Below are 20,018 nucleotides of genomic sequence, written 5' to 3'. Positions count from 1 at the left end.
CCAAACTGGGAGCAGTGGGGGATTCTGGGAAAACCAAATGAAGAAGATCCTGGTTAAGGGGGACACCCTCCGCTCAGAGGTGCAGAGCCAGCAGTTGAGGCAGTTCTGCTGCCAGGAGGCCAAAGGACCCCGAGAGGTTTGCAGCCGACTCTACCACTTTTGCCACCAGTGGCTGAAGCCGGAAAGGCACACGAAAGCTGAGATGCTGGACCTGGTGATCTTGGAGCAGTTCCTGGCTGTCCTTCCCCCGGAGATGGAGAGCTGGGTGAGGGAATGCGGAGCGGAGACCAGTTCCCAGGCGGTGGCCCTGGCCGAAGGTTTCCTCCTGAGTCAGGCAGAGGAGAGAAAGCAGGTGAGAGAGACTTTCCTCTGGATACTCCCAAGGGGCTCCAAAGAGGACAGAGAACATCCCATAATGGTTTGCAGATGGCCCATCCGTTTTCTGGGAAAGCATCCATGGAATGAGATCTCACACCCTTCAAGTCTTTGTCATTCTCTTTCTAATATTTCTCACCATTCTCTGTTCTGAATCCTTATTTCTTTTTCAGGGAAATGATCATTTTGCAGAAATGGACCTGGATTCCTGTGAGGCAGAGAGGCCTCCGTTGGACACCAGAGAGAGGCCACTGGGTAAGGAGGAAGGTGGTTTTTCTCCGTTTGGTCTCATTCTGTTGCTTTTCCAACTCATCTGAGGGTTCTTTTCATCTTGTTTTGGGGGGAAACAGTTGGGAACAAGGGTCCAGGGGAGGGGAGATGTATTTCTGCACAACAAACATATGAAATGGGCACAAACGTACAAATGCTCTCAGCAGGTAAGGCTTTCTCAAAGGCCCATCCGTAGTTAGAGTTGCCCTGTTTCACATGTGAGAGAAGCAGGCATTCCTGGCATCCTGTTTAGCTTTTCTCTCTTGCAGGTGACAGAATGATGCCAGCAAGACCTCCTGATCCGTCTTTTCATGGGGGCAGAAGGGAAGCAGCGGCTGTGGAACCAGATCAGGTCAGGGGAAGCTGCCTTGTGGGGACAGAGGCCGAGGGATGGAGCAATGTCATGGACTGGTTGGGCACAGAGGAATGGTGGGAGGAAGCAGCTGGGGAACCAGGAAGGGAAGACGTCTTAGAGCCCAAGGAGTGGAAGTGGAGGAAGGATGAGCAGTCAGAGCGGGAAGAGGGAGAAGCCTGGGAAGAGGAGGTGTCAGAAGCTGAAGGGGTAACAGGGCTTAGTGAGCTGGGAAGAAGAAGAAGAAGAAGAGTTTGGATTTGATATCCCGCTTTTCACTACCCGAAGGAGTCTCAAAGCGGCTAACATTCTCCTTTCCCTTCCTCCCCCACAACAAACACTCTGTGAGGTGAGTGGGGCTGAGAGACTTCAGAGAAGTGTGACTAGCCCAAGGTCACCCAGCAGCTGCATGTGGAGGAGTGCAGACACGAACCCGGTTCCCCAGATTACGAGTCTGCCGCTCTTAACCACTACACCAAACTGGCTCACTGGGAGACTCTGTGGCAGAATGCAGTGCAGAATCAGAGTCAGAAGAGGAAGGAGGTGAGTGGGAGGAGGAAGGTCGAGAGGCAGAGGTGAGTCAGGATAAGGAGGAGCCACTGGTGGTTCCCTCTCCTTTTGCCAGAAGCCACCCTCCCTGCTTGTCTCTCAGAGCCAGGAGACCCCCTGGATTGCAGGAATCTCTGCTAGATCATCCAAGACAGATGGCCATCCAAAATAGGCTTATCTTATTTCTAGATTGATCAGTGAATGCTAAAATTGGTTTCTCTAAGCAGTGGACAAATGAGAAAAAATAGTGGCCTGGATTCACCTAACCAGCCCCATCCGCTGCAAAATAGGGCCTGCCCCCCATTCCTCCCCCTCTCCATGCCCCCATGAACCCCTTGTATTTGACTCTAGGGCATTGGGAGGGGACTCCCCAGAGCAGCTCACGAAGAGAGGAGAAAGTGGATCCTTCCATCTGGGAAACTGGGAATGCTTGCGTAGGGAGAATGAGTTGAAAAACACAGGGTGGAGTAACACCTATTTGCACAAAGACGAACACCCATAATTAAAAGGCAAAATTAATAATGATGACGACAACAACAACAACAACAACAACAACAACAACATTTAATTTATACCCCACCCTCCCAGCCAAGACCAGGCTCAGGGTGGTTAATACCAGGTATAGAAACAATTGATTAAAATACAACTTGAAAAGAAGATTAACATACAACATCAAAATGCAGCCTCATTTCAGTAGAAACTCAAATCTTAAAACTGTTTGGGGAAGAAAATGTCAAATCTTCACCAAGGCCAACTATCCAGACTGGTCCTACGTGGGCCGGAAAAAAGCCAGGGAAGTCCCCAGATAGGAGTTCCATCACAGAAGGAAAAAGGAAAGAGGGGGAGGGGATCAAGTTGATTCCAAGCCAATGGCCAAGCGGAACAACTCTGTCTTACAGGACCTGCAGAAAGATATCAGATCCCGCAGGGCCCTGGTCTCATGAGACACAGCGTTCCACCAGGTTGGAGCCAGTGTTGAAAAGGCCCTGGCTCTGGTTGAGGCTCATCTGACATCCTTAGGGAACGGGATCTCTAGAGTGACGCTATTTATGGACCTTATGGTCCTCCGCGGGGCATACCAGGAGAGGCGGTCCCGTAGGTACGAGTGTCCTAGGCCACATAGGGCTTTAAAGGTCAAAACCAGCACCTTAAACCTGACCCTGTACTCTACCAGGAGCCAGTGCAGCTGGAAAACCACTGGGTGAATAGTAGGGTGGGTCATAAAAATTTTCCCCGAAAATGTATCCTCCCTTGATCTTATCTCAGGGTTATGGTATAAACATAGTTAAATTTCAAATTTGGGACAAATCAGTTAATAATTTTGACCCTGCTCCTACAAATTGAAATTTTGCCTCACCACGAGTGATAAAAACATAGAAATTTGACTCATTTAATTCTCAGTATGTTAAATTGTGAACTAATAAACATAAATTTTAGGTTTTATGTAGAGTAATAATAGTTGCATACTATTATTTTCTGCAATATCTATTTATTTAAGATAAAACATACATTTAGCATTATATAAATATGGTGCACTGTACAATGTATATTGTGCATAAGGCATAATTTTATTAATTACACAAAATGAAAGTGTTTAGTACAATTTATACCTAAGTAATTAAGTATAATGTGATGTTTTGATGCAACACATGAGTGGCGTTTTATTGTTTATGTTTAGTACACCGTTTGCTTAATTGTTCCATATAATTTTTTCAAAACCATTGGTTTTTCATGTAAATTATCAACATGTTTTATCTTAAATAAATAGATATTGCAGAAAATAATAGTATGCAACTATTATTACTCTACATAAAACCTAGTTTATTAGTTCACAATTTAACATACTGAGAATTAAATGAGTCAAATTCCTATGTTTTTATCACTTGTTGTCAGAGGACTGCCCTCGGCGAAAGGCAAGGTGGTGCCAGGGCTTTATCAGTATCGCGAGGCCCTGTCTCAGACGCTGAGCAACTCCTCTTCATGCAGTGGGGGAAGCGGTGATCCTTCGAGTGGGGAGGGGGAGATGGGAGCAGGAAGTGGGGACCAGGCCTCTGACAGGGGAGGAGAGCCCTCACACCGAGCAGAGGCTGGAAGTGAGGCGTCCCTTCTGTCTCCCCTTTTGCGCAGAGGGGAAAGGCGCAGGGGGGTAGGCGGGGGTTCCGCATCCCACGCCTTTTATGCTGGGCAAAGAACCGGAAGGGGTCATTCCAGGACTCTGCCAAAGGATGAGATGGACGTTCTTTCTTTAGCTGCACTGTAAATATTTGCACCATTAAAGAAATTAGTTTCAGAAGCCATGCGTCAGCCTGGTTACTCATGAGCAGCCACTAATAAACCTTACATTTGTGGTGAGGCAAAATTTCAATTTGTAGGAGCAGGGTGTAAATATTAACCAATTTGTCCCAAATTTGAAATTTAACTATGTTTATACCATATGCCTGAGATAAGATCAAGGGAGGAAACATTTCCGGGGGAAATTTTTTTTATGACCCACCCTAGTGAATAGGCTCCCATGGCAGGGACCCCTGAGGAGCCTCGCTGCAGCATTCTGCACCCCCGGGAGTTTCTGGGACAGCTTCAAGGTCAGCCCCACTTAGAGCGAATTACAGTAGAAAATAAGCATCCACAAATAAAATGTGCAGCAAAGCAATCCTATTGAAAAAACAGCGCAATTTGGAGGAACGAAAAAAGAGAGCATTGTGTAGCAGATGATATTTCTGCTGTCTCAGAGGAGGACATTTCCCTTTTTCTTTCAGGGTCCAGTGTGCTTTGAAGATGTCGCTGTTCGTTTCACGGACGAGGAGTGGGCGTTGCTGGATCCTGACCAGAGAGCTCTGCATAAGGACGTCATGGAGGAGAATTGTGGGATCGTGGCCTCTCTTGGTAAGGCTCCCTGTGGGATCGTCATATCTGCCTGGAAATTCAAAAAATACCTCTATGTGACCAACCTCATATATTTTCACAGAGCTCAACAGCGCCCCCTACAACACCTGGGAACCTAACACCCCCACAATAAACAGTAAATTACAAGGTTTTTTTTTTCAACAATCTTCCTCAAATTATTCCTTTTTCTACCACGATTGGGCTGCTCTGAACTGCCCAGGCCATCTTGAATGTCAGCTTCAGAATTGTTAGGAAAGATAAGTAGCTTCAGGTTTTCTGTTTTTGTTTTTGCTCCTGTCAGTCTTGGGTTGACCAAAGAGATGAATGACATTGGAGATGGAGGGGATGCCATGACTGGGCCAAACAAAATCCATCCCAGAGAAGAGCCAGGCTTATTGAATATCAGGTGGTAGTAGCAGTGAGGATGATAACACGGAGCAATGGATTCAAACTACAAGAAAGAAGATTCCACCTAAACATTAGGAAGAACTTCCTGACAGTAAGAGCTGTTGGACAGTGGAATTTGCTGCAAAGGAGTGTGGTGGAGTCTCCTTCTTTGGGGGTCTTTAAGCGGAGGCTTGACAGCCATCTGTCAGGATTTCTTTGATGGTGTTTCCTGCTTGGCAGGGGGTTGGACTAGATGGCCCTTGTGGTCTCTTCCAACTCTATGTTTCTATGTTTCTATAATAATAATAATATAAGTAATACAGTGGTAGCTCAGTATACAAACTGTCAGGGAACTGTCCCCGGCACAGTGCAAGGTGGTGGAAGGGCTCTTGGGATGCTACAGAGAGCCCCAGCCCCACATGACCAGCAGCACCTCCTCTGGCAGCAGCGGACGCAGCGAGGCTTCCAGTTGGGAGGGGCATGGGACTCGGGATGGAGGGTCGAGGCTCTGAGGATGCTGGAAAGACCCAGCGCTCCCCTAGCCCAAGGGGCGAGGGAGGAGGCACGCAATTTCCGTCGCCCCAAAGGCGTCGAGGGGTGAAACGAAAGGATGGAAGGCGCGGTATTCGTATACCAAAACGCTTTTGTTGGGGTCAGAACCGGACGGGGCCATTCCTGGATTCTGCCGGCGTTTGATACAGACATGAACTTTTTAGCTCTGCACTGTGCATAGTATGCACAATAAAACTACAAAAGGAAAGGTCGGAGTTTTGCCTGGTAACTCATGAGCAACTAACCGAGGACCGTACACAAACATATTAACAATAATATTTAAATCGAGGTACCACTGTAGTAATAATAATTATTCTTATTTATATCCTGACCATCTGGCTGGGTTAACCCAGCCACTCTGTGCGGCTCCCAACACATATGTAAACATGAAACATAAATAATAATAATAATAATCTGATCCCATATAGAAAGAACATTAACTTTAAAATGAACAACTTATACTAGTCATTTTTTCTTTGCTTAATGATACGATATTTTTATTTTTGTTTATTTTATTTGTATTATTATTGCTGTATTTGTATTTTCTTTCTACAAATGTATTGAATTTGGAACCTGTTAGGGGTATCAACAAAATCAAGCAGATACAGTACCGTATTTTTCGCTCCATAGGACGCACTGGACCATAGGGCGCACCTCATTTTTAGAGGAGGAAACCCAGGAAAAAAACATTTTTCTGGTTTTCCTCCTCTAAAAGCCCTGTTTGTTTGTTGTTTTTTTTTTTGAGGATCAGCTAAAAGTTTTGTAGCTTTTTTGCAAAGGGAAAAGCCCTGGCTTTTTTGAGGATCAGCTGAAAGTTTTGCAGCTGTTTTTGCAAAGGCAAAAGGTCTTTTTTTTAGGATCAGCTAAAGGCTTTGCAGTTTTTTTTGCAAAGGGAAAAGCCCTGGTTTGTTTGTTTTTTGGTGTTTTTTTGAGGATCAGCTAAAGGTTTTGCAGCTTTTTTTGCAAAGGGGGAAAAGCAAAGCTCCTTTTGCAAAGGGGGAAAAACAAAGAGGAAAAGCCCCATTTTTATGGGGTTTAACTCACATTTCTGAAAAATCTTAAGGAAAAGGAGCCATTTCTACTGTTTCCAGACAGATAATCTAATCAGCCAGTCACATGTCCTGGGGAAACAAACAACCTCCCTCTGCAGCACATTCAACAAAGGAGGGCGGGGCTGAAAGGGAGCCGGGACTCTTATCTCTCTCCCGATCTATTTCTGATCAGCTGCTGAGCGGGGTCCTTTCAACACTCCCTTTTCTCTTTGTAAAATAAAAAGCACAATCTGCTTTTGGCTCCTGGGCAATTCAGCTCCAGGGACCACCATTCGCTCCATAAGACGCACAGGTATTTCCCCTTACTTTTTAGGAGGAAAAAAGTGCGTCTTATGGAGCAAAAAATACGGTAATTGCAATTGTTTTCTGTTTTTTATTTTTTGTTTGTTTGTTTGGAACGTTTATTGTACATTTATGGTAAATAGTGTATACCTCATAACTGAACAACAATAAAAAAATTCATATCCATATATATATATATATATATATATATATATATATATATATATAATTTTATATTACAGTTTTGATATATATCAAACAAAGCAACATTCAACAACTCATCAGAATCTAATAATAAATTTGTTGGTTAATGACAAACAACACAGGTAATGAACACACACCGTACTCCCTTCAGTTCTTCTCCATTTGTTCCTGAGACTCTAATCCCTTTTTGTCTCCACTGCAGATTGTGATGCATCAGAAATCGAGAACAAAGGTGACCACGACAAAATCCCCAGAGAGGAGAAGCCACATAAAAATTTGGAGTGCAGAGAAAGCTGCAGTCAGAGATCCCATTTCACTTCCCATCAACAAAATCTCATTGGAAAGAAACTCTATCAGTGTGTGGAATGTGGAAAGAGCTTCAATCACTCCTCCTCTCTCACTTCCCATCAAAGAATTCATACAGGGGAGGAACCCTACCAGTGTGTGGAATGTGGAAAGAGCTTCAGCCAGAGATCCCATCTCACTTCCCATAAAAGAATTCATACAGGGGAGAAACCATATCAATGTGTGGAATGTGGAAAGAGCTTCAATCACTCCTCCTCTCTCACTTCCCATCAAAGAATTCATACAGGGGAGGAACCCTATCAGTGTGTGGAATGTGGAAAGAGCTTCAGTATGAGCTCCTCTCTCACTAAGCACCGGAGAATTCATACAGGGGAGAAACCCTATCAGTGTGTGGAATGTGGAAAGAGCTTCAATCACTCCTCCTCTCTCACTTCCCATCAAAGAATTCATACAGGGGAGAAACCCTATCAGTGTGTGCAATGTGGAAAGAGCTTCAGTCAGAGCTCCAATCTCACTTCCCATCAAAGAATTCATACAGGGGAGAAACCATATCAGTGTGTGGAATGTGGAAAGAGCTTCAGTACGAGCTCCTCTCTCACTGAGCATCAAAGAATTCATACCGGGGAGAAACCATATCAGTGTGTGGAATGTGGAAAGAGCTTCAGTCAGAGCTCCAATCTCACTTCCCATAAAAGAATTCATACAGGGGAGAAACCCTATCCGTGTTTTGAATGTGGAAAGAACTTCAGTCAGATTTCCGATCTCACTAATCATCAGAGAATTCATACAGGAGAGAACCCTTATCAGTGTGTGGAATGTGGAAAGAGCTTCAGTCAGAGCTCCTCTCTCACTGAGCATCAGAGAATTCATACAGGGGAGAAACCCTATCAGTGTGTGGAATGTGAAAAGAGCTTCAATTACTCCTCCTCTCTCACTTCCCATCAAAGAATTCATACAGGGGAGAAACCCTATCAATGTGTGGAATGTGGAAAGAGCTTCAATACGAGCTCCTCTCTCACTAAGCATCAGAGAATTCATAAAGGGGAGAAACCCTATCATTGTGTAGAATGTGGAGAGAGCTTCAATAGCAGCTCCCATCTCACTTCCCATAAAAGAATTCATACAGGGGAGAAACCCTATCAGTGTGTGGAATGTGGAAAGAGCTTCAGTACGAGCTCCCCTCTCACTAAGCATCAGAGAATTCATACAGGGGAGAAACCCTATCAGTGTGTAGAATGTGGAAAGAGCTTCAGTCACAGCTCCTCTCTCACTTCCCATAAAAGAATTCATACAGGGGAGAAACCCTATCAGTGTGTGGAATGTGGAAAGAGCTTCAATCACTCCTCCTCTCTCACTTCCCATCAAAGAATTCATACAGGGGAGAAACCCTATCAGTGTGTGGAATGTGGAAAGAGCTTCAGTCAGAGCTCCAATCTCACTGAGCATCAAAGAATTCATACAAGGGAGAAACCATATCAATGTGTGGAATGTGGAAAGAGCTTCAGTCAGAGCTCCGATCTCACTTCCCATAAAAGAATTCATACAGGGGAGAAACCCTATCAGTGTGTGGAATGTGGAAAGAGCTTCAATCACTCCTCCTCTCTCACTTCCCATCAAAGAATTCATACAGGGGAGAAACCCTATCAGTGTGTGGAATGTGGAAAGAGCTTCAATTACTCCTCCTCTCTCACTTCCCATCAAAGAATTCATACAGGGGAGAAACCATATCAGTGTGTGGAATGTGGAAAGAGCTTCAGTACGAGCTCCTCTCTCACTGAGCATCAAAGAATTCATACCGGGGAGAAACCATATCAGTGTGTGGAATGTGGAAAGAGCTTCAGTCAGAGCTCCCATCTCACTTCCCATAAAAGAATCCATACAAAGGTCGGAAGAACCATTCTACAGCTTTAGGAGCCAGGCAAATCTGCAACTTTTTAACCAGATCTTTCATTGATTGTCATCTAATGCCCTTTTAAAATGTCCTGTTTTGTGTTTTTACGTTGTGTTTTTATTTGTAACCATCCTGAAACCTGTGGGGGTAGGGAATAGGCGCTAACTCTTAAAGGCCTAGGGGTCTCTTCCCACCCATGAAATTATTGAGTATTTTTGTGTTATTTTTTTCCAAATCAACCTTTTATTCTTCTTCAACTTGCCATACAACTTCTCTTTAAAATTTCCCTCTTAAAAAAAAGCACAAAGGTCATGAGGAAAACAAAACACAAGAAAATACAAATGTGGAGAGGTTCTTTGCGAGCAAAACGCAAAAGTTGCTTTAAAGCAGCGTATCCCAACCTTGCATCCTCAGCAGCTCTCGGACTGCTGTTTCCATCATCCCTCCCCATTGGTCCTGCTAGCTAGGGATGATGGGAGTTGTCTAGTTAGGGATGATGGGAGTCTCGAGACTCAAGTGTGCTTTAAAGGGAAAGTAGGCTGGCCCTGTGACACCCTCTGCTGACCAAAAGCACTGCCCCAGAATCTGAAGTGTAAAGTACTACACTTGGGCAAAAAAAATAATGAAAGGCACAAATACAGGGTGACACCTGGCTTGAGAGCAGTACACGTGAAAAGGATCTAGGAGTCTTGGTAGACCATCAACTTGACATGAGTCCACAGTGTGATGCAGCAGCTAAAAAAGCCAATGCAATTCTTGGCTGCATCAATAGGAGTATAGCATCTAGATCAAGGGAAGTAATAGTACCACTGTATTCCGCTCTGGTCAGACCTCACCTGGAATACTGTGTCCAGTTCTGGGCACCACAGTTCAAGAAGGATACTGACAAGCTGGAACGTGTCCAGAGGAGGGCAACCAAAATGGTCAAAGGCCTGGAAAGGATGCCTTATGAGGAACGGCTTAGGGAGCTGGGTATGTTTAGCCTGGAGAAGAGAAGGTTAAGGCGGGATAGGATAGCCATGTTCAACTATATAAAAGGATGTGATACAGAGGAGGGAGAAAGGTTGTTTTCTCCTGCTCCAGAGAAGCGGACACGGGGCAATGGATTCAAACTACAAGAAAGAAGATTCCACCTAAACATTAGGAAGAACTTCCTGACAGTAAGAGCTGTTGAGCAGTGGAATTTGCTGCCAAGGAGTGTGGTGGAGTCTCCTTCTTTGGAGGTCTTTAAGCGGAGGCTTGATGTCCATCTGTCAGGAATGCTTTGATGGTGTTTCCTGCTTGGCAGGGGGTTGGACTGGATGGTCCTTGTGGTCTCTTCCAATTCTATGATTCTATGATCCTTATACCTCTTCAAAAATATAGAAAGGCCAGCTTTGGTTAAGTTTTCCCCAATCTCTCTTCTAATTTCTTCATAACTGTAGCCTTGTTCACTTAATACTGCAATTTTACATCGCTTCTGGGTGTCCAATCAACTATTTCTGCCATTTCTACAATTTTGTTATGTTTTACAACCTCACTAAATGAAAGAACACAAAAAACCAACCAACTTGATAGCAATCCCATAACACACTGACAAAAGTCTACCTAAGCAATTTGTGCTTCCTTTTTCTGGTTATTTGGCTATAACATTTGATAGAATATGGGTAATTGAACAAACTTTGTTGGATTTTATTCTTGATTAAATTATCTTTCCGTTGATATATAATTTTATATATTGGTGGTAATTTAAAATCGTATATCTTTATTGACTTATAATTTTTTTTAAAAAACAGAATTTATTGACATTTTCATAATATAACACAAACCCAACCCCACACCTACAAATACCAAAACAAATACATATACACATAATGTCAGGATTCTTCTTCTTATCTATATACTTTACAAAAAAAAAATTTCTAGTTCTGAATCTTGACGTTTGACTTCCCCCGCCTATACACCTTCGGTTTTAAATCAATATACTATTTCCTTAACAACTTTTCTCTATAAAAAATTTAACTTTACTTAAAATGAAAAAAAAACACCATTGTCTTAATCTTTGCATTGTAACCTAAATCTTAACCAAGTATTCTTATAGCTAAACTTATTTCTTCTATCCTTTAACATGCTGCTTATAACTTAAAATTCAATATCTCCTTACTTATTTAAAATAAACTTGTAATTAACAGACTTCACACTCCGATTTCGGATACCATGACAGACCAATCAGATTATACATTTAAAGCTTCAACCCACTCCTCCTCTGTCCATTGTCTTTATCTGTCTTTCTCCACAGCCAAATCTCCCATTGTCTTCCTCTGAGTGTCCACAGATCCAGGCAGCGTCCACATCAAACCCAGCATCGAGCCTCAGGGCATTCCATATCTCCATTCTGGGTGCCTCCTCTTTTGCTCCTTCTTCTTGTAAAAATCTTAATTCCATGTCCCTTGACCCCGAGCTGCCACCTCGGGGTCTGGATATTGTAAATTTTCCTGTTTCAGGTTCCTTTTCCGTTCGCCCAGCCGTTTCCGACCATCCTCCAAGCGCCCCTCCCAGCTCTTTGCCAAAGCTTGATTCCATTGTATAGAACTTTTGAAAAGCCTCCTCTGTGGAAAATACATCCTTTTTATGAATAATTCCACTCAAGACTTGTAGTTTCCGATTAAGTAATTCCATCTGCAAAATAGTGAGCATTTCCTCCTCCCTTAAATCAGAGCTCGATGCCAGTGCGATCGCAAAGTCCAGCATTTTGAGAGAGAGGGTGAGTATCAAATTTCAGTTCCTGTCTCTTCCTTCCTTTGTCTCAATTTTTCCACAACAAACCAAGTCGCCGCCATTTCTCCGAAGCCGGAGTATAAAGACCAAAACTTCAAACGGAGATATTTTTTCCCCAATTAACCCCCGAAGGGAGATCTCAACAGACTCAGTTTTCAAATTCCAAATACTTTCTATTGATTGTTGTAGCAGCAGTCACTTAAAGGGTTAATTTCTTTCACCTCTCGAAGGGAGGGAGGCGGGCTGCCTTTCTTCTTTCCCCCAGAGCGTTCCAGGAATACAAAGAGTCAATCAATTACTCACAGCCTCTGGGTTCTTATCAGCTCCTTAATGACAGGTAGAACTTAGACGCTCATCACAGGCTTTGCCGCCGCATTTTCATCCCGGTTGGGGCTTTTCCCCTATAGCCCGGCTCCGTCGTCCCTTCACCCCCACTCCCCCTTTACAGGGGGAGCGGGGGAAGGGTTCGGAGCCACAACGGGCACAGCCGGGGAGCCCAGGGTGCGAGACGCTCTTCCCGCACCCCAACCGGAGCCCCGCTATGCGGCTGCAGGGCTCCTAACCCCCGGAATGAACTGGGTGCCTCGCACGACCACCCATAATGGCGTCGCAAGCGGAAGTCCCTTTATTGACTTATAATTTTTTCCTTTTTTTAAATGTCTTTATAGACTTACTGAAAGTTCGATAAATAAAGCTGATTATGGATTTGAAAACATTAGCTTGGAATGTTAATGGTTTAAATAAAAAAACTAAAAGAAATAAGGTAGAACATATATAAACAGAAGCGTGACTTAATATGCCTACAAGAAACTCATGTTGCGCAACACACCAGAATTTTATCCAATAGAAAGCTGGGATTAGAATTTATTTCTTCGGATAAAAACAAGAGAACGGGAGTTGTAATTTATGCAAAACCACAATTAGAGCCTAAAATGATTTATAAGGATACAGCAGGTAGAATAGTAATCATCAGAATAACGGTCCAGGGAGAAAATTGAATAGTTATTGGCATATATGCCCCTAATGAAAAGAAGAGTGAATTTTACCAATCTTTGGAAGAGGTACTAATAGAGTATGTGGGAGAAAAGATTATACTAATGGGGGACCTGAATGGGGTGGTTGCCCCAGAATTGGACAGAACCCCAAGGGTCTCCAAAAAGAAGCAGATAAAGTTACCAAATACTTTTGTCAGGGACAGGGGGACTTCTCGGGAGGAGCAGGGAGAAGTGCACCACATGTCATTTTAGAGTGCCGAGCCATTGGTTGTGTTGGCAGGTACACAAAAGTCCGCCACTCCGAGAAACTGAAACTGAGAGCCAGTGTGGTGTAGTTGTTAAGAGCGGTAGACTCGTTATCTGGGGAACTCGGTTCGCGTCTCCACTCCTCCACATACAGCTGCTGGGTGACCTTGGGCTAGTCACACTTCTCTGAAGTCTCTCAGCCCCACTCACCTCCCAGAGTGTTTGTTGTGGGGGAGGAAGGGAAAGGAGAATGTTAACTGCTTTGAGACTCCTTCGGGTAGTGAAAAGCGGGATATGAAATCCAAACTCTTCTTCCTCTTCTTGACTGATCAGACGTGCCTGCAGAGACTCTGTAATTCCATTATGCACTATAAATAGTTTTAGCTTACCAGAAGTCGTGTCGTTACTCATGAGCAACATTCAAGGGAAGGAGTATCCCTGACAACTTTCTCGGAGTCTTCTGTAAGTTGCTTGTGAGAGCAAAAAGCAGCTTTGGAGGGAGCTGCTAGAGCGGCTGTAGAAAAAGTTCAGGCAGAAGCAGAGGCAAGAATTAAGGAGTTGCAAACAAAGACGGCATGGGTGGAACAGGAATGCAAAGCTGGAGGAAGATTTACGGCATCTTAAGATAAGGCTGGACGAAAGCAGGAAGAGCAGCAGGGGGGCCGAAGCTCCACTCTACGCCAACAGACAGGTATCTGCTTTGGTCAGCAAATGCTATAGGGATCCCTGGGAGTATATGGGATTCAGAACGGAGATTGATTATGCCCTGAAGATGAGAGAAAGGGAGTTTCAGAACGACTCAGAAAGAGTTGTGTTCGTGGTTTCCCACCTCCAGGGGGGTGCTAGGGAATGGGCGAGGCCACTTCTAGCCAGCGACAGCCCTGAGTTGGCCAATATCACAGACTTCCTAGCAGCTATGTCCGCCCACTACACCAGCGATATCGAAAGTGAAATAACAAAACAGGAACTTTTAAGGCTGAGACAAGGAGAGGGAACAGTAAGAGACTTTGTGGCGAAGTTTACCCTGTTCTGTCATAAACTGGGGTGGGATTTGATGGCCCCAAGATGGAAGCTTTGTTCCAGCAGGGGCTTAAACCAGAAGTCCTAAATGAACTCAGCAGGGGGCCACGCCTGCAGATAAAGTTACCAAATACTTTCTTCTCCCTAATAGAACTATAAGCTTAGAAGATGCTTGGAGAAGTCAAAATCCATTTAATAATAATAATAATAAAATTTATAATTTGTACCCCGCCCATCTGGCTGGATTTCCTCAGCCACTCTGGGCGGCTTCCAACAAAAATCAGGTACAAAAATATCACACATTAAAAACTTCCCTGAAAAGGGCTGCCTTCAGGTATTTTCTGAATGTCAGGTAGTTGTTTATCTCCTTGACCTGTGATGGGAGGGCGTTCCACAGGGCGGGCACCACTACCGAGAAGGCCCTCTGCCTGGTACCCTGTAGCTTTGCTTCTCGCAGTGAGGGAACCGCCAGAAGGCCCTCGGCGCTGGATCTCAGTGTCCAGGCTGGATGAAGGGGGTGGAGACGCTCCTTCAGGATTCCTTAAGAAAGCTCCTTAAGAAAGAATTTACATATTTCTCCTATCCCAATAATACAGCGGGAAGAACAGATGCCACCTGGGTATCTAAGGACTTAATCTCTAAATTATTTAAAACAGATATTCAGCCCAAAACAATATCTGATCATAGCGCGGTCATGGTATGCTTGAAAGAGGAGAGGAAAAAAATAACTAGATGGGGGCTTAGTGAAAATCTGCTAAAAGATGAAAAAAATATTAGAGAAGGCTAAGGTAACCTTAAAAGAATACTTTGAGCTATGAAAAATGGAGAAATAGGAACTGCAACAACAAGCTCAAATTGAGGTGATAAAGAAAGTTAAATATTTGGGAGTGTGGATAACTCCAAAGAACATCAATCTGTACCAAGATAATTATGAAGCAACATGGAATAAAATTAAGAGAGACCTGGAAGTGTGGGAAAGGATGAAATTTTCTCTGTTGGGAAGAATTTCAGCAATAAAAATGAACGTGCTACCAAGAATGCTATTTTTGTTTCAAACAATACCGATAATAAAAGGGACAGCTGTCTTCAGAGAATGGCAAAAGAAAATTTCAAGATTTATCTGGCAGGGGAAAAAACCCCGGATAATATTTAAGTTATTGACAGATAGTAAGGAAAGAGGAGGTTTTTCCTTACCGGACGTAAAGTTATATTATGAAGCAGCTTGTCTCTGTTGGATAAAGGAGTGGATGACGTTAAAGAATCCAGATCTATTAGATCTGGAAGGACATGATAATAGATTCGGTTGGCACGGATATCTTTGGCAAGAAAAGATAAAGGTCCATAGAAGTTTTGGAAACCACATCTTCCGGAGGTCTCTCTATGAAGTCTGGGACAGATATAAAAATTTACTAGAAAGGAAAACACCATGGTGGTTATCTCCAACTGAAAAGATTAGCTTGAAAAAGACTAATATAAGCCAAAAGTGGATAACATACGAGACTTTGCTTAAGAAAGAAGGCAACAAATGGAAATTAAAGCCATATGAGGAAGTGAAAGAATATGTTTTTTTTAAAATATTTTTTATTGATTTTGTCCACTTACAAACAAACAAACAAAAGATGATTACAATAACTTTACAAATATATAATAATTTACAAATTATATCACACCAAACCTATAAATCATAAATCCATGAACTTCCCTTCCTTCATAATATGTCTTCTTTATCTCTTAATTTATATTTCGCGCTTTGAATACCTTCCCATATATTTAGTTCGTCCTCTAGCTCTTATTTCTAGCTTTCCATCCTCTCTTCCAAAACTTGTATAGTTCCTATCTTTAAATAATTCGCCTCCTAACTTTTGTTTTATAACGCCATCTTCATTCTTATTTATATGCCATGAGTTATATACCCATATTTCATATCTTGCAAACCTTTTCCAAATATTCCATAAACTTTCCCCATTCATTTTTAAACGTTTCCTCCCCCTGTTGTCTGACTCTTATTGTCATTTTAGCTATTTCCATATATTCAGTGATTTTCTGTTGCCACTGCTGCACAGTTGGTATTGTCTTTTGTTTCCAGACCTGGGCCAGCAGTAGTCTCGCTGCCGTTGTGGCGTAGAGAAAAAACTTCTGGTCTGAAATTTTAATCTCTGGTCCGACCATCCCTAGAAGGAATGCCTCTGGGAATTTTTTAAATGTGTACTTAAATATTTTTTTAAGTTCATTATAGATACTTTCCCAAAATTGCTTTACTAAATCACATGTCCACCAAAGATGAAAAAACTCCCCTTTCTGGAGGAAGTGAAAGAATATGTAAGTAATTGGTTGCAGTACCATCAAATTAATGAGATGTTTAAAAGCGACATGAAAAAGACAGGATTTAGCGAGACAAAATCAAAGTTTGAAGTAGAAATACTTAATAATGACTTTAAAGTACTCGCTAAGATGTATAAAATGCTGTTGGAATGGAACTTGCAAGATGAAGAAGTAAAGTCGGTGATGATTCATTGGGCAAAAGACATTGGACATAATATTATGCTAGAAGACTGGGAAAAACTGTGGAGGGAAGGAATGAAGTTTACAGCATGCACATCAATAAAAGAGAATATGTTAAAAATGATGTATAGATGGCATATTACCCCAGTTAAACTAGCAAAGATGTATAAGACAGATAATAAGTGCTGGAAATGCAAAGAAAATGTTGGTACCTTTTATCATGTTTGGTGGGAATGTAAAAAGGTGAGAATGTATTGGGATAAGATATATCTTGAATTAAGAAAAATGTTGAAATATAGTTTTGTTAAGAAGCCTGAAGCATTTTTACTAGGTATGGTAGGTACAGACATTGAAAAGAAGGATATTAGACTTTTCCAATACGCTGTGGCTGCAGCTAGAATTCTTCTAGCACAAAAATGGAAACAAGATGAATTACCAACGGTAGAAGAATGGACAGTGAAATTGACTGAATACGCAGAAATGGACAAATTGACAGGAAGAATCCGGGAGCAGCGGGACCAGAAGTTCATCAAAGACTGGTCAAAGTTTACGAACTATTTAAAAGACAATTTACAATTGAATACGTTAAAAGGACTTCAAGAAGCTTTGTAGTTAATTTGTAGAGTTATCATTGTAAGTAGGATAGTAGTAAGAAAATTTCTTTTGTTTGATAGTGGTAAGCAATGGTTGATTTAAGAAGTATAATGTTAAGTTATAAATTAGAAAGCCATGTGAAGGGGTTGAGGGAAGTCATGGCTTGTTAGCCAAGGATGAATGTAAGAAAGTTTTTGTTTGAATGTAGTATTAATTGTAGTTTAATGTAAAAATAATAAAAATTATATTAAAAAAAAGAATACTTTGAGCTAAATTTAAAAGATGACATGGACCTCAATACGGTATGGGATGCTGGAAAGGCAGTGATCAGGGTTTTTTTATTCAGCAAAATGCTTTAAAAAAAACAGAAGGAGAAGAAAGTTCAAGATTTGGCGGAAGAAATTATAGAAAAGAAAAGGAGTCATATCAGAAACCAGATAATGAAGAAATAAAAAGAAACATTAAAATATTACACTCACACTACTCTATGGTAATTAGTGAAGAGTTAGAGTGGAAAATGAAGCTTATGAGACAGAAAAACTTTGAATAAGCCAATAAGCCAGGAAAACTTATGGCATGGCAATTAAAGAAAAGAGAATGTGGGAGGATAATCAATAGAATTAAATTAGGTGAACAAATTATAACAAATCCCAAAGAAATTCAAAAAAGATTTTTGGATTTCTATAAAGAATTGTACAGAGAAGGAGGAGAAACAACTGAAGATATAAAAAAACTATCTAGAACAAGCTAATGTACCAAAAATATCAAATGAATGGCCCAGTTTCAATGTGTGAAATCCAGAAAGTTATTTAGGATACCAAAAGTGGGAAATTGCCTGGTCCGAATGGCCTGTTGACCATCTATTATAAAAGCTTAGAGGACATAGTGGCGACCCCCCTCAAAAATATAATGAATAATATCTTGGATGGAGGAAACATGCCGGACACATGGAGAGAGAGCTATATCACTTTGATCCTGAAGCAAGGAACTGACCATCAAATCATAGATAATTTTAGACCGATTTCACGCCGAAATAATGACTATAATCTATTTGCGTATATATTGGCAGAAAGAACTAAGAATGTTCTTCAAAAAATCATACATACGGATCAAGCAGGTTTTCTCCCCAGGAGGCAAATTCAAAGTAATATGAGAATTATAATAAACCTGTTGGAGTATTTAGATATTAGAACTGAAAAACCCGCTGCCTTTATGGCAGTGGATGCGGAGAAAGCGTTTGACAATCTGTCTTGGAGGTTTATGATAAATACGATCCAACAAATGGCTTTTGGGGATAAATACTGCAACGGTATAAATGCAATATATAAGAAAGAAACAGCTAAAATCATTATAAACGGGGACATCTCTCAGGAGTGCGAGATCAACAAAGGGACGAGGCAGGGGTGCCCGTCGTCGCTGTTGATCTTCATTTTGACGACGGAAATCTTAAATAATTAAATAGGAAAATTAAAAAATATTAAAGGAATTATCCTGGGGGAGAACTGTTATAAATTAAGGGCCTTAGCAGAGGACCTCATTATAACTACAGAAGAGCCAATAGAGAGTTTGGTAAAAGCCTTAGAGACGATGCAAGAATTTGGCAGAGTATCTGCATTTAAATCGAATTACAACAAAACCAAATTATTAGTTAAAAACATCCCATTAAACCATAAGGACAAAATTGAAGAGGTAATGCAACTTAAAATTCATACTAAAATTAAGTATCTGGGCATATGGTCAATGGCCAAAAATATCAACCTCTTTGAAGACAATTATGAGAGCTGTTGGGCAGGAATCAAAAAAGACCTTTTACTTTGGAATAAGTTAAAACTTTCTTTCCTGGGAGGGATATTGACAATTAAACTAAATATTTTACCCAAGCTACTCTTTTTATATCAGACCATTCCAATAGTAGGAAAAACAACTAGTATAGAGGAGTGGCAGAAGGAGATATCAAAATTCATATGGGTGGGTAAGCGACCAATAATAAAATATATGGTCCTTATAGATAGTAAGGAACGGGGTGGATTTGGCCTCCCCAATCTTAAAATATATTACGAGGCTATATGCTTTGCATGGTTGAAAGAGTGGTTCTTACTCCGTGATAATGAATTGTTAGATTTTGAGGGGTACGATCTCCGGTATCGGTGGCATGCATACTTACAGTATGGAATGTATGCAGTGCATAAGAACTTCATAAGCCACATAGTCAGAAAAGCTTTATTTAGAATATGGGAAAAACACAAAAAGATATTGGAGCCAAAAACTCCAATATGAATATCCCCTTTAGAGGTGAAAGCGGTTAAGAAAAAGAATATGAAAGCCAATTGGCTTACATATAATGCCTTATTAATAGAAGATGAAGGGGAAGTCAAATTAAGAAAATACGAGGAGATAAAAGATCAACTCAGGGGGTGGTTGGACTACCATCAATTGTATGGAATTTTCCAACAAGATAAAAAGACAAGGTTTCCCAAAGAGCCAACAAGATTAGAGGTGGATCTAATAAATAATAAACATAAGATAATTTCAAAAATTTATCAGTTACTTCTTGAATGGGAAGTCAAGGAGGAGATATTAAAGTCATCTATGGTGAGGTGGGCACAAGACATTGGACATCCAATAACGATGAATGAGTGGGAACATCTGTGGACGGTTAGCATGAATTTTACGACCAATTTTAATATAATAAAAATTTATTGTTGTTTCCACATGAAAATATCAAATCAAAAACAACAGATAAAAACAATCAGTCAACATATAAAATGCATACAGTAAACAATACTAATAACAATAAAGTA

At 41.5% G+C, this 20,018-nt stretch overlaps 1 protein-coding gene and 1 pseudogene across 1 annotated transcript in view; one reads left to right on the top strand and one right to left on the bottom strand.

The window, feature by feature from the left end:
- LOC117044872 overlaps positions 1-20,018 on the bottom strand; it is a 934,741-nt pseudogene that overhangs the window by 499,142 nt on the left and 415,581 nt on the right.
- Positions 1-20,018, top strand: part of LOC117045003 — a gene marked incomplete at its 5' end in the record, with an annotated part of 374,050 nt that overhangs the window by 80,392 nt on the left and 273,640 nt on the right. The window contains 1 exon segment of the mRNA XM_033145796.1: positions 7,264-9,096. Within this exon segment, the coding sequence (XP_033001687.1) occupies positions 7,264-9,096 (1,833 nt within the window).

The sequence above is a fragment of the Lacerta agilis genome, chromosome 4 (assembly GCF_009819535.1).
Source record: "Lacerta agilis isolate rLacAgi1 chromosome 4, rLacAgi1.pri, whole genome shotgun sequence".
NCBI classification, from domain to species: Eukaryota; Metazoa; Chordata; class Lepidosauria; order Squamata; family Lacertidae; genus Lacerta; species Lacerta agilis.
The sequence above is the reverse complement of the archived record's forward strand: the minus strand, read 5'-3'. Positions and strand labels throughout refer to the sequence as shown.